This window comes from Cajanus cajan, chromosome 5 (genome assembly GCF_000230855.2).
Source record: "Cajanus cajan strain Asha chromosome 5, NIPB_CcT2T_4, whole genome shotgun sequence".
NCBI classification, from domain to species: domain Eukaryota; kingdom Viridiplantae; phylum Streptophyta; class Magnoliopsida; order Fabales; family Fabaceae; genus Cajanus; species Cajanus cajan.
The window spans coordinates 73,052,973-73,067,874 of record NC_138521.1 but is presented as its reverse complement, the minus strand read 5'-3'; the positions used below and the strand labels follow the sequence as shown (position 1 = coordinate 73,067,874).

The window sequence follows — 14,902 nt, the reverse complement described above, 5'->3', positions numbered from 1 at the left end:
AAAATTCAAACCAAAAAAAAATTACTAAAATCTATTCTTTTTATAATACGTATAAATATAAATAATTGGACAACTTTCATAATATGTAAACCTGAATTTAATTTTTTTAAATATAATATAGTTTTAATTATATTATTTATTAATAATGACGTAATTTTCATTATTATTAACATAAAAAATATAATTTATATATAACTTTAAATGGTATTCATAACTAAATTTTACTTGAGATTTACTATTTAATAATTTTTGTATGACTTTCTTCTTTTTAAAATATTGTGAGGATTTTTTATTTTTTTATATAGAAATTTTGAATATTTTGAGCACACAATTTATTTTAAAATAGTTTCTCATGTTTAAAGTTAATTATGTCTTTCTACTTTAAAATTAAATTAATTTTTATTTATTTATCCATTTTCTTCTATTTAAAATCTTCAGCTTCATATTTATATATAAAATATTCAAAAAAATTAAATATATTTAATTATTGTAAATATTTTTTACTCCATGATTATCTATTGAAACATAAAGTTTCACTTAAATTACAAAAAAAAATTCAAAATTATCATCATTATCCTAATTTCTATCACATTACAACAAAGAAAATCTTAAATATTTATTAATTGTCTCAAATATGTTCTATTGTAGAGTGTGTTTGATAGTGAAGAAAGAAATGAAGAAAAGAAAAAAATAAAAGAGTGAAAATAGATAAGAAATAAAGTAAAAATTTGATAAATAATACTATAAACTTGCTGTATTTTTTTCTATCAATATCATTTACACTTAAATAATACTATAAACTTGTTGTATTTTTTTTTCCTTAATAAATGATCAATTTACTAAGGAGGTTGAATATCACTGCATCAACAATTTATTGGGTGTACAACAAGTAGTATAAAAAAAAAACACTTATATAATGAAATCTAAATTATCTTAATTAATATATATATATAGATCTCAATTAATTTAATTAAACTGCAACTTTGGAAGAGATGTTAAACGATCAATTTTTATCAAATTGTTTGTTATATCTAATGTGTGTAATACGGTTTTAATTATATTATTTATTAACAATGACAAATTTTTTTATTATTATTAATAGAAAATATTACTTATATGTAATTTTAAGTGTATTTACTAATTATATTTTACGAGAGATTTACTATTTAATAAATTTTATGAGTTTTCTTTTTTTTTGTCAGGATTATTTTTTATAGCAATTTTGAATATTTTGAGCTGCAGTAAGTTTAAAATAGTTTCTCATTTTTTAAAGTTAATTATGTCTTTCTGTTTTAAAATTAAATTTAGTTTTAAAATCTTCAACTTCATATTTATATATATATATATATATAATATTTATAAAATTAAATATAATTAATTATTTTAAATATTTTTTATTCCATAATTACTTATTGAAACATCATATTTCACTTAAATTACAAAAAAAAAAATCAAAATTTTTGTCATTATCTTAATTTCAGTCACCATACAGTAAAGTAAGCATAAAAAATCTATTAATTGTCCTAACTATATTCTATTGTAGAGTTTGTTTGATACAGAGAAAGAAAATAGATAAGAAATAGAGAGGAGAAAGAAATAGGAGAGTGAAAATAAATAAGGAATAGAATAAAAAATTGATTGTTTGATTAAAAAAAATAGGTAACAAACTATATTATATGTTTAATAAGTTAGAAAGAAATATGTGTGAAATAAAATATATATAAAAAAATAAAGAGAGATATATAAATAATATACTAAAATACTTTTGAAATAAAATAAATAAATAATTAAAAGCAAATAAATAATTTTAAAATATTATTTTTTTTAGGTTCTAAATTAATTAAAATAATATTTTCAAATTAGATAAATAAAATAATTATTTAAAAAAATTAAAGTTTCATTTGACTAAATACAAATTCTATTTAAATGAAGAAATCTATTTATTATGAAAGTACATCTTTCAAAGAAAACATATTTAAATAATTAAAAACTTGGGTTTTGAAACAAAATATTTTTGAATAAAAGTTTTATTTATTCAAATAAATAAAGACTTTTTTCACATTTTGAAAGATGTATTTGAATAAGAATTTATTTATTCAAATAAATAACAAAAAAATTAATGAGTAATAAAAATATCATTTGAATGTAAATACATTTTATTTAAATACGTTTAGAATTATGGCATGAACCATTTATATTTGAATACTTTTTTTATTATTTTAATTATTCGTTATAAATCTTTTGTGCATGATAATGAAAGTAATATAATTAATTTTTTTCTTTAAAAATGTTATTAAAAAAATTGTCCCGACTCATCTAATTAATTGTATATGTCTCTCCTATCTTAACCTTATAAATTACACAAAATTGATAAGATATAATTAATTGACTTATATATATTGAATATATGAAAAATATTAAGTATTATAAATATTAATATGAATTAATTAAATTTTTAGCTAAACTTTAAATGGTACAATATACAAGGCACAGGTATAACACTTGGCAACTTTAGAATATACACATAACCTACTTTGTTATGTTTGTATTTGGATTTGTACTTGTCAAAAAGCAAACACAACAAGTCTTGTATTAAAAGTCATGGTTATTGATTTCTTGTTCGTCGATCTTCAAATATCAAATATTGGTTGTGTATGTAAAAAGGACTATGATCTCCAAGTTAGCAAGTATTTAAAGTGTTTGGATCTCTTATGTAAGATTCCATACCTCATAAAGGTTTGATACATTTATATTTATAGAGAGAAGAATGTTATTGTTGGTCATTTAGTCATTAAGGGCATTCAAGAACTTTTTTTGCTATGTAACGGTTGGGAGTTGCACTTTACCCTGATTACAACGAGGTATTTGGCTAGGTTGAATACTTCTTGACCTTATAGATTGCCTTTTATTAACTGATAACATCTCGACTCATTTGAACATTATTTCATAAATAGGGTCGACAACATATTGGCCATAAGACCATTCCAATTGACAAGTCCCCTCAGTCTTTGACATTTGGAAGAAAAAATTAATGTATAAACTTACTAAAATTTTAATTTTCCCGCTTAAAACTTTCATGATTGACATCTTTTGAGTACGTTTGTCGTTTTAACAATCACAGTAAGTGCAATAATGACATGTTAGATGACATAATCATGTGGACATGACACGTCTCACACATACAGAAAGTCGCACTCATGTCCAAACATTGATATCAAAGGGATATAGTGGTTAAGGGAGACGAAACATTTTGTATCCTAAACTTATCTTCTACTATAAATAGGGTCTCTTAACCCTCAAAAGAAATTACCTACTACCTTTAACTTTTGTATACATTGAGCACTTGTTTCCATATACCATATACCATATATCCTATACCCTATACCTTAATTCCATATTCCATTATCCCTATTCCCTATTCCTTATTCCATATTCCATGTTCCATGTTCCATGTTCATTATTTTTCATGAAAAAGGACAAAGTAATATATATTTTTATTAAAAAAAGATATTATACATGAAAATTTACTAATAAAAAATATGTAGTTAAAATAATAAACTTTTATTTCATATAAATCGAGAATAATTATCTAGAAAAAAAATGTTAAACAATAAAATAAAAAAAAAATGATCTAACATAAATCTACTACAAATTTATCTTTTAGAAACATTAAAAAAAAATTAAGTTGACAAGTTGATCCATCGAATTGATGAATTTGGCAAGATAGATTAGTAAATTTATATGTTCAACCTAACTCATCAAAATTAGACAAAACGGCTCATCAAATTCAACCTACATTATCATCCTAGATAGTGAAGTAGTTTTTAGAGACATTAGGTTCAATGTAGATGGAGGTGTCGGTCACTAAAGTGTCACACGAGAAAGAGAGTTGTCTGCGATAGCTTAAATAATGGGGCAGAAATATGAATCATAGTTGTGGAGGCCTTGGAGGGAGATAATGCATGTGGTGGAAACGCAGAATGAGAAAACGTGACATTTCAATTATTTGTTGACACCAACAAAATTAAGAGCAATCTATAAATTTCTTTCCATATTTGACCAAACATATCATAGATTTTAGAAAATCTTGTTTCGTGTAGTCTGCTCGAATCACCTTAATAGTATTATGCTAAACAAAGTGCATGTTTGGATTCTGTGATTCACGTTTTAACAAATTTTCACCTCAAAACACACTAAAATCAATAAATAATTACTTCTCAAATTCACGTTTAAGATTTGTGGACGAGAATCTAAACACGCACAAAGAAAATGTCCCATTACTCATTAACTTGAAAATCCATTTCGTCTTTATTTCAACATTTTATGAATACTTTACATTTCAATTTTTGGTTCATCTTTTCATTCTTCAAAAGAAAGGAATAGTTTATCCTTTTAGACAAAAAAATATGCACATTGAAGACACTAACTCCCAGATAAAAATTGTTATCAATGGTGGCATTCATTCATTACATAATAAAGATGGGTGTCAAAAGTAAATAAAAAATACATAACGTTGGCAACCGAATCTAGCTAAGCAATGCGGGTTGGATGGAGCAAAAAGTGAGGAAGGTGCTGTTCCAAAACGACCAATAGCTCTCGACCATGGGTCACTTCACCCAAAACCCTATTCCCGAGCCTTCTAGCGGCTTCAACCAGCTGTCCCCTAAGCCGTTGGGAAAACAAACAGCCACCCGCCTTGACACACTCTCTATAAAGTGGGAGGTAAGCGATTGCCACCGTGAGCGGGGCCGGAAGATCTCTTAAGCAAATAGGAGACTCGCCCCATTTTATGATTCTCACAAGGTTCATGTAATGTTCTTGCCCTAACCTTAATCCCTCCTTGTAAGCTCCTTCTGACCAGTGCTCCTTAAGAAAAGTCTTCAGCTCAGGCGCAACAGCCTCATCCTCTGATTTAGCAATAATATCTGCAACAGCATAAGTAGCTGCAGGATCACCTAAGAAATCAGATTGGAGGAGAAATGCTACGCCATCAAGAGATCCACCACTACGCTCACCAGCAGCCTTTAGAATTTCAACACTAAGTGCTGCAAGGACCTGCTGGGGTACGTGTGGCAGAAGATAAGCCGCAATGTGAACTTGGCAGCTAGAAGTGGCTGCTGTAAGGGCAAGGCAGAGTTCCATGTCTCGACAACCCCTCTGCACAAACCACTCAACAACTTGCATGCAGCCCCTCTCAGCAGCTCTCATCAAAGGACCCAAAAAGGCTATGGCATTTCCCTCTTCCACCAAGCACTCCATAGTTCCTATCTTGCCGTAATGGGAGGCAAAACCCAATGCCAAGTCAACATCAACATCCAAGCTGTTTCTTTGAGCAATCTGCATAGTTTGATTCCCAGCATGGCACAAAAGCATGAACCAAAAATTTTCAGTAGACTATATATTATAAAAACTGCAATACGCTACCTCACTTCGTGCACACACACATGGGAGGAAGTGGTAACGCCAAAACCTCTCACCTCCAAATTCTTCCAACATATGCATTAGAAAGGCTACCCATTTTTAAAACACCATCAATGTTAAAGCCAACAACATATCTGCATGATCCTTTGATATGACACTCAATAATAGTCAAACAGAAACTAAATGCCCTAGAATGATAATAAGTATGCCTTCAGCCACCATGGAAAAGTTATGCTTCTAACTATCATAACAAAAGTTGGCTAATGCCACAAAAAGAACTGAACAAGCATTAATATTGGATTGGGGAAGAGAAAAAGGGAAAGAAAGAGATCAAAGCCATATCACCTGCAACAGTATGCGAACAAGTTCTGTACTGCCAAAACGTGAAGCCTCCAAGAAACACTGATTGACGTTGTCTGCACCCCCCTCTACTAGCATGCCCAACAACCCTTGAATCACAGTAGCTGACAAGCCAAATGCCCAACCTGGATCAAATGAGCTGGAGAAAAGAGTAAGTGGAAAACAAGCCGCATCAAAGGCCTCACTGAAGTCCTTCCCCGTAAGGCGGTTGCCAGCAAGATCAAGGAATGTCTTAAAGGCAGATAACCGGAGCTGGATTTCAACAGATGAACTGTGTATCACACTTTCCCTATCATCCTGCAGTCGGGAATGGATGCCTATACATTTCAGAGCCCATTCAGTAAATTTCTGAACCTTAGCGCCTGCTTCTGCCTTCAAGACTTCATCTCCATTGCATTCCTGGAGGCGCTCATGCAACCTAGCAAAACGCAGAGTTCACACATTAACTGTAATTACTATAGCTGCAGAAATTTGAGCAGAAAAAAAGTAAACAATCTGTTTCCAGTTTCAAAACCTTCCACCATCTGATTTAAAATAGGAAAACATAAAAGGAACATTCCTTAATCACCAAGATGCAAACCAGCTGATAGAGAAGCTATTAAGCCAGTAGCTCAGAACCAAGTTAATGTTGCTGGTTGGGTTTTTCATGACTAATAAAGATTAAAAACCAAGTTGCATCTTTTAATTGAAACTACTTCATTTGTGACTGAACTCTTTCCCTTTACACAAAAATTAATTTAAAAAAAATACAACAAATGTTTGTGAGTTGTACCTTTGGGCCATTACAGTAACTGTATCAGCGAGACTCATTGTTCTACTCTGGCAAGCAGAGACACATGAAGCAAGGAATGAAGTTCTTAGAGCAGCTCTTGTGAAGTCATAAGCACCATTAGCAATGATCTTCTTGATAAATCCCATTATCCCATTAAGCTCTAGCTCTGTGCTCAAGAACCAGATGGAATCCAGTGTGATACACAAGGCATCATTGAGCGTCTGCGGATCAGCAACCAAAATCAAACTTTCTGCTAGTTCCCAGTCATGGGAACTCACTGCACCCTGAAACAACCGACCCAACTCAATCCTGTCTTGTCTACATAGTTTCTTCTCCAACCCAATTTTATCATTATTTCCAAGCTCGCAATCTATTGTAACAGCCCTGGATTTGAGCTTCTTGGCATTGCAACAATAAGGAGTGGACATTCTTGACTCTTTCCTCATAAGTGGCGCTTCTCTTGAGAAAACTACACTGCTACCTTCTCCTTTCTCTGATGCAAAACCTTGATTTTCATTTCTCTGGAATTCAATTTTGTTATCTTCAGATTTAATTTCCATGAATAAGGGATTTTCCACTTCAGTTTCATCCATCACAAATAAATTATAACTCCACTAGATAGATGTCATGTTCTCTTCTGTCTGGTCTCTGCCCTCTTTATCATGCCCGGTAAAGCTAACAGCCATTCTTCGAAGCACATGAGATATGAATAAGAGAACTCTAGCCTCTGGTTTTAAAATTCATGAAAAACAAGTACTAAATAGAAAAACAGAATTAATAATCCCACATTTTCTAGTACAATTTTGGATTTTTTCAGGAGTATAGAAAAGCAGTAGTTCCGTCTAGAAGTAAATCAAAGATTAAAAGACAAGAACAAATGCTATTCGCATACGAAATTAAAAACCCTAAACAAGGGAGGGAGTAAATATTGAATATTGAAAATAAAATGTTAGCTTTCCCCGTTTCGTTTTACTGCCAAACAATATATACACATCATTAAATAAGAACAGATTATAAAGCATTAGATTAGATTAGAGAAATCCAAATCTTTCGATCTTGGCCATCGACAAATGAGAGCAAACATTAACGTCAAACCCACGGTTGTCGAACAAATAAACCCTAAACAGAATCCAAATGAAGTAAAGCTATATGATGAGAGCAATAACGAATCTCAGATATACCAATACCATATTAATCAGAATTGCGCATATCATATAACAATTTCAAAAACAATAGCTGTGACAGGGAATTAGTTAGCATCTCTTTGGGGAAAGGACAATAATAGAGACAGAGAACAAGAAATATATCTATCATAAATAGCAGCAACAAAGAGATGGCTAGATATAAAACCTGATAGCTTCAGAGAGAAAATAAGAGGGTGGAAGAAGAGAACCCGCTTCCTGGCCTGTTATGCTCCTGGAGACTTTCAATTCCGACGCCAAATATAGGTGTAATAATATCCTATTTTAGTATTTTAAACTTCCGTTTTATTGTTCCGTGATTTTTGTGTTTTTTATTGATACAAACAAAATCAACAATTCTTTCTTTAAAAAAAAACATATTCATTTAATGATTTTTAATTATTAAAATTTTAAATAATTTTAGAATTCTGTCACAACTTAAATGCCTTTTTTAACTCCTAAAATTATTATGTCATCTTAACATAATTATCAAATAAAAGTTGATTAAATTAATACATTCGTTTAATATTTAATTCATTGATACCAATTAAATTAATAAATTAAAAGTAGATGACTTATAATGTAATTTATTTAAACTAGTGAGCATAACCGATAGTGCTAGTTGTTCAATAAATACATTTACTTTTCATAATAAAAAAAAAATAGATAACTCATTTGAAGTGAATGTAAACTATATAAGAAAGAGTTCAATTATTTTCCTTTTTAAAAATTAGTTGTTTATGAAAATTTGTTCTTAAGATGGTAAGTCTTCTAAGTGTTGGAACCAAGTATATTTTTTGAAAACAGTTTTTTAGTTTACTTGTTTATGATTCAAATTATGTAACAATATAATAATGATTGCAGTAACATTAAATAAACAAGTAAAGAGACAAGGGAAGAGAGAATGAACACAAAATATAGTTAAAAATTTGTTCTTTATGAAAATTTGTTCTTCATAAGGTAAGGTTTCTAAGTGTTGGAATTGAGTGTATTTTCTAAAAGCAATTTCTTAGATTATTTGTTTACGATTCAAATCATGTAGTAATGTAATAATGAAAACAGTAACTTAAATAAACAAGTAAAGAGATAGGGATAGCGAGATTGTACACGAGATTTATACTAGTTCCTCTTAATTAGGCTATATTCAATCCTCACACAATTTTGTGGGATCTTCTACTAAAAACACGGTCAATTGTTGTTCAAACTCAATCACCTACTAATACAAGCCACTACTATCTAGCCACTTGTTGTTAGTTGCAAAACACTCAGCTACCAACTAAGATTTCTTCACTTAACCACTTGTTGAGAAAACAATCCCACAATTACTTGTTATGAGATTACACAATGTTTGTTGTGGTTCCTTTCTACTTTCCTACACCTCTGCACACTCAGATCTGGGTAGGAAAAGTATTTATGAGAATGAGTTTTTTGTGTTCTTGTAGATTGCAAATATCACAAGCATCTCTTCGATACTAGAGTTTTCACTATGGAAGATTCCACACTTCTTTCTATCACCAAACTAACATATAAAATTGATATATATTAATGTTTCGCATTCTTTTATTGTCTTTTATTCTTCTTTTTTCCCTATCACTTGAGACAATTCGTATCTATTACTTTGAGATGCAATGTATGATATTTGTGTATGAATCATGAATGAATTGGATGATGTATTACCTTACAATCTTGATACTACCTTTTACTAATGACTAGTTGATGTATTTGAGAATGTACATGGGATGTACAATGTGATAGTATGATATGTGAAGTGAGATCATGTAGATGTAATGCCTTGAGTCATGTTTGACATGCATCATTTGCATAAAATGTGTATTTGGGGTACAATATGAAATACACCGTTAGGGAAGCTCCCCTGTGTAAAAGCATGAGAATCAACCTTGGGGATAGCTCAATTTGGAAAGTTTTAGTTCTGGCCTTATGTGCATGAGACATATCTTGTATAGTTTAGCTATCTCGGCCAAAACTTGATAATATGTCCTCCTAGTGAGAATGCATAAAGGGTATGACCCAACATGTACTCTTAGGCTACTATATGTGTATTGTTAACGACAATGCACAAGTGTGATGTATGATTTTTTACTGACACCACATGTGTAATAATATGTAGTCATTGTCCATTACATAATGCACTATAATATATATGTTATTTACTAGATGAGTATTATGATAATGCTCATCTGTGTATGTTATGTCTTGTTGTATGCCTTATTTGTGTTTGACTATTTGGTTTGCACTCTTGTACCATGAGCCAAAGTAAAATGTTTCTCACCCCTTTTCTTATGTTATTTTCTTTTGATTCTTATGTAGGTGATCATCAGCATAAGGTCGAAGATATCAATGATGAGGCTTAGGCTTAAGTGTTGGGTTTTGCTCTAATAAGACATGTGACATCGAGATGTAACTAGGACTAGATTAAGATGTTGCTCTATTGAATTATTTTAAAAAACATTAGTTTTATTTCCTTATAATTTTAGTTGATTATTTTATTTTGTTAAGTTAAGAATGTGATGCCTTCTACCTAAACCCGTTTAGTTTTATTTATGAATAGTTATGTTATTCAATTTTTAATATTTATGTATTATGGTATGCAAGGTAAAAAGTGTCACTTTTCGTTGTATCCGAGCCTAGTTTGATTCAAATTGGACGTGTGTGTTTATCTACATTTTCATGCATCCTCTGATTGCTTATTTGTCTTGTCTTATGTGGTAGTTAATATATTATTGTTGTGTGTCAGAGTTATGGCAGGTAAGAATGATCGCGCTATTGTTGATGCTCTTCAAGTATTAGCAAATGTTATAGGGACTGATAAAACTTGAGCTACTTTTAGTTGGTTGGAGCGTTTTCAACATAACCATCCCGCCTCTTTAAAAGGGGGATACGACCTGGAAGGTGCGGTGATCTGGTTGATTGAGATAAAGAAAATCTTTAAGGTGATGGAGTGCCCTACTACTCGGAATGTGACTTTGGCTACCTTCATGTTGACGTTTGATGCTTACTTATGGTGTGAAAGAGCTCTATAAAGGATGATGGTTGAAGCAACGTTGGTTAAATAGGATAACTTCAAGAGGGTTTTCCTGGAGAAATATTTCCCTGATCATGTGAGGAGTTAGAAAGAGGTTAAATTCCTTAAGTTGAAGCAAAAAAATGGTACTGTTGATAATATATATTGCTAAGTTTGATAAGCCTGTCTATTACTTCTCTCACTACCATGGTGAGGGTGGTGAAAAGGCTAAGTGCATCAAATTTGTGCATGACCCTCATCTTGAAGTGAAGACTACAATCAATTATAAGGAGATCTACCACTACCTGACGCTCATCAATAAGTGTAGAATCTATGATCGTGACAATCATGCACGTGCTACTTTCTACAAAAGAGGTGGTCTTATTCATGATAAGTGATTTGGTGGTTAGAGCAGGAGTAAGTCTTACTCCGCTTTTGCTAAGTTTTAAGGGAGTCATGTTGGACTCTCTTTTGTGAGTGGTGTTGCTAGCATAGGAGGCTTTATTTCTACACCAACTAGTAGATGCAAGAAGTGTGGGTGACGTGGGCACGAGCACTACAACAGTCCTGACAAGGAGATCAAATGTTTCAACTGCAAGGGCAAGGGCCATATTTGTACTTAGTGTCTGCAACCACACATAGTTGGAACTAGTTCTCAATTTGAGCATCTGAAGGCTATTGGAAGAGTATTTGCTCTTAATGATGTTGAAGCTACTTAGTCCAAGAATCTAATACAAGATATTTGTTTCATAGCTGGGAATCCTTTTGTTGTAATGTTTGATTCTAGTGTAACTCATCCTTTTATTTCTCTTAATTGTGTCAAAAAGTTGAAATTGTTTGTGTCTTCTTTGAATTATGATTTGGTTGTGGAGACTTCCATTGATGGTCTCATCTAGTATTTGCCTTAAGTGTCCCATTGTTATTTTTGAAATCAATTTTTAGTTGATCTTATTTATTTGCCTCTTAGTCAACTAGATATCATTTTTGAAATGGATTGATTATCTTTTAATTATATCTTGTTAAATTGTTTTAAAAAGTTTATTTAACTTTGTGAGAGTAAGAGTAAGAATGAGATTTTTTAGTGCTAATAAGATAAAAACTTGTTTAAAAGAAAATGATAAGGTATACATGATTGTTTGCTATTGCGTTTTTTCTTGTGTTTATGTTTTACATTCTTATTTGAATTTTTCTTGTTTTTACGTTTTTTGACTTGTTCTTGTACATTATTTGTTCTTGTTTATTTTCCTTTTTGTTTCAAAACTAACATCATGCATTTTGGATGCTCCGATGTCCTGATAGTGGTTCCCAGTAGGTGATAGTGGTTAGTAGGTGTTAGTCACGAATTTTATTCGCGGTGGTGGTGGGATTCATTTTTATTAACAGTGGTTTGACAATGATTTTGTCTTCTTTTTGTTTGGCATATATTTGGGATGTTCCGATATATGAAATTTTTACTTAAATAATATTTTTAAAAGAAAAATTACAAAAGTAATAACTGTGCAGGTTTATTTACCAATATAGAATCGTTTACTGTGCATGCTTAGAATTCGGCTCAGAATTCATTATTTCCACACGATTTTAGCTCAGTTTCACTCCTTTACTCCATCCTTGTACTGCTTCTGAATCACCTTCATAGTAAGAAATTCTTTGTTTGGTTCAATTTTCATTAACCAAATATCAAAAATGTTATTGTGGAAGCAAAATGAGCATAGGTCTGCCTTCATTGGTAGAACGGTAGGTTTAGCACTTTCGTTATTTACTTTAAATTTCAATGAACTTGTAACAAATTAGTACTAATTTTGGTAATTATTGCAGGAGACTAAGAATATTATTTGTTCTTACTGTCATTCAATGCCAGAACCCCACCCTCTAATTGTTCTTATACTAGAGGAAGTTAATTTTTCTGGAGTTGCAAACCTCAGACATCTGAAAGTGGATCACACATTAATCACAGCTTTGGTTGAAAGATGGAGGCTTGAGACTCATACCTTCCATTTTCCAACTGGAGAGTGCACCATAACATTGGAGGATGTTGCACTTGAACTTGGGCTAAAAGTTGATGGTTTACCAGTCATTGGCCCAACATTATATGACTGGGAGGAAATGTGCTCCACGTATCTCGGAATCATGCCAGTTAAAGGTGAGTCACTAATTGGCTCTATGATTAAGTTAAAGTGGTTAAGAGAAAATATGTTAGAATTACCAAAAGAACTATCTGAAGAACAACTTCATGCACATTGTAGAACATATATATTAGGTTTAATAGGAGGTGTTTTGCTGCCTGACAAAACAGGTAATAAGGTACATCTTATGTATTTATCTTTATTAATAAATCTTAGAAGAACAAGACGATATAGTTGGGGGTCGGCATGTTTGGCTATGTTATATAGAGAAATGTGTAGAGCTACAAATGTTAGCAGCAAAATAATGGGTAGTTGTGCATCTTTGTTACAGTCTTGGGCATGGCATCGCATGCCATATATTGCGCCTATTTCCAGGATACCATCAACATTCCCTCTAGTCTGTAAATTGAGCGGAGGCAGAGTTTTAAACTTTCAAAATGTACCTCATAATGATGTTGTTGGATATAGATCAAGGTTTGATCACATTCAAAATGATCAGGTAACTATTTAAAATGAAAGTTTTATTATTTTTTTTTATTTTCATTTGTTTAGCATATTATGTTAACTAAAAAAGTTTAATTTTTTTGTAGTTTTTATGGGCTCCATATGCAGTGTTGCAAACAGCAATACCGATGCAAGCATATAGAGATGCTCAGCTATGGACATCATGTACCTCTATTATTTATTTTGCAATTGTTGAATGGCACCAGTCTGATATAGTGAAATTGCAATTTCATCTCTTCTAGGATGTCCCTTCTCTACCGAATAATTTGGATTACCTGCACAACATTCCAGGCACAGTATTCCCGGGAACCGAATTTTGAGCATGCACAGTAAACGGTTCTATACTGGTAAATAAACCTACACAGTTCTTACTTTTGTAATTTTTCTTTTAAAAAATATTATTTAAGTAAAAATTTCTCCGATATACACACGGTGCCTCGCAGTGGGTTTCGTTTTTGCTTACAAGAGAGGAAAGAAATGAAGAATTTTTTTTTAGAGAAATAAAGTAAAAATAAAAGTTTTTTGGCAAGAAATAAATAAAAGGAAAATTAAGTGAAAGTTAATTATTTTTATAGATGATTTTGCTTAAAAGTAAATAAATAAATATATTATTATTATTGTTAGTTAAATAATTAAACAAACATATTTTTATAAATATTTTTATTTAAACATAATAAAAGTATTTTTATTATATTTATTTATTATAGTTATATTTTTTTTTTATAAAAAATATAATATTAATAAATAAATTTTTGCCAGCTTCGAGAAACCTTGCTCCGGAGACAAAATCTTGATCTATAATAAGGTTGCAATTGGAACCTAAAATTGACAAAAACCCTATGCTTAAGATATTTTTTGTTTGCCTAAATGCAATGAAAAATGGATTTGTTAGGGATTGTAGGCCTTGATTTGAAATTGATGGATGCCACTTAAAAGGATTGTATGGAGGTGTGTTACTCTCGGTTGTTAGGGTTGATGGAAACAAAGGCATGTTTCCAATTGCATTTGCTCTGAATGGCAAGATAGACAAGAAACAATTATGTCTGAAATGCAAAAGGTTAGTGATAACTTACTTTTCTTTATTTTATTGTAATCTAATTTATTATTTTATATCATAATAGATTGTCTAACTAGATTTGCTGATATAAGAGGGGTTGCATAATGCCGTTGCAGAAACATCTCCTAATAGAAAACATAAGTACCTTATATATTTTTTCATACTTTTAAAAAAAAAATATATAATGTTTTTAATTCTATTAATTGTCTTTATGTTAATCACCTGTTAAGCAACTTCAAATTAAATTTCAGAAATTGCTTCTAAGTAAACAATTTACGGCTGTTGCAATGGGATATAACGAGTTTATATTTGACAAATTTATTAACAAGCTTAGAAAAATAAGTAATGAAACTGCAAATTGGTTGTTAGATGCTTGAAGGCATGTGGGCAAGATATACTATTGACCTCGAGGGTAAATCTGATCATGTAACAAATAATGTTACAAAGGCATTTAATAGTTGG

General features: G+C 31.0%; 2 protein-coding genes across 4 annotated transcripts; one reads left to right on the top strand and one right to left on the bottom strand.

Annotated features, from left to right (window-relative positions):
- Window positions 1-4,413: 4,413 nt before the first annotated feature.
- Window positions 4,414-8,059, bottom strand: LOC109811369 (ankyrin repeat protein SKIP35). Of its 3 annotated transcripts, none has more exons than XM_020375104.3 (4): window positions 7,904-8,059; window positions 6,554-7,240; window positions 5,767-6,199; window positions 4,414-5,337 (listed from the first exon to the last, which is right to left on the bottom strand). In XM_020375104.3, the coding sequence occupies exons 2-4, from the start codon at window positions 7,144-7,146 to the stop codon at window positions 4,531-4,533; spliced, it is 1,833 nt and encodes a 610-aa protein (XP_020230693.2). In that variant the 5' UTR covers window positions 7,147-7,240; window positions 7,904-8,059; the 3' UTR covers window positions 4,414-4,530. The 3 variants fall into 3 exon arrangements, with proteins under 3 accessions (XP_020230693.2, XP_020230691.2, XP_020230692.2); XM_020375102.3 differs by having other exon boundaries at window positions 6,554-7,280; window positions 7,904-8,047; XM_020375103.3 differs by having other exon boundaries at window positions 6,554-7,309; window positions 7,904-7,973.
- A 4,380-nt stretch (window positions 8,060-12,439) lies between these two features.
- LOC145958167 (serine/threonine-protein phosphatase 7 long form homolog) lies at window positions 12,440-13,625 on the top strand. Its single transcript, XM_083074654.1, has 4 exons — window positions 12,440-12,490; window positions 12,572-13,057; window positions 13,211-13,378; window positions 13,470-13,625. Exons 1-4 carry the CDS (start codon window positions 12,440-12,442, stop codon window positions 13,623-13,625), a joined length of 861 nt encoding a protein of 286 aa, XP_082930780.1.
- The last annotated feature ends 1,277 nt before the right edge of the window (window positions 13,626-14,902 follow it).

What these genes read in the sequence shown, in the direction of transcription:
- LOC145958167 (XM_083074654.1), top strand. Translation starts at nt 12,440, where the DNA reads ATGTTATTGTGGAAGCAAAATGAGCATAGGTCTGCCTTCATTGGTAGA. An exon ending in CTGCCTTCATTGGTAGAACG is followed by an intron (nt 12,491 to 12,571) that starts GTAGGTTTAGCA and finishes TAATTATTGCAG; the next exon opens with GAGACTAAGAATATTATTTG. An exon ending in CTGACAAAACAGGTAATAAG is followed by an intron (nt 13,058 to 13,210) that starts GTACATCTTATG and finishes TCTTTGTTACAG; the next exon opens with TCTTGGGCATGGCATCGCAT.
- LOC109811369 (XM_020375104.3), bottom strand. Translation starts at nt 7,146, where the DNA reads ATGGATGAAACTGAAGTGGAAAATCCCTTATTCATGGAAATTAAATCT. An exon ending in GTTACTGTAATGGCCCAAAG is followed by an intron (nt 6,200 to 6,553) that starts GTACAACTCACA and finishes GCGTTTTGCTAG; the next exon opens with GTTGCATGAGCGCCTCCAGG. An exon ending in TTGTTCGCATACTGTTGCAG is followed by an intron (nt 5,338 to 5,766) that starts GTGATATGGCTT and finishes CAAACTATGCAG; the next exon opens with ATTGCTCAAAGAAACAGCTT.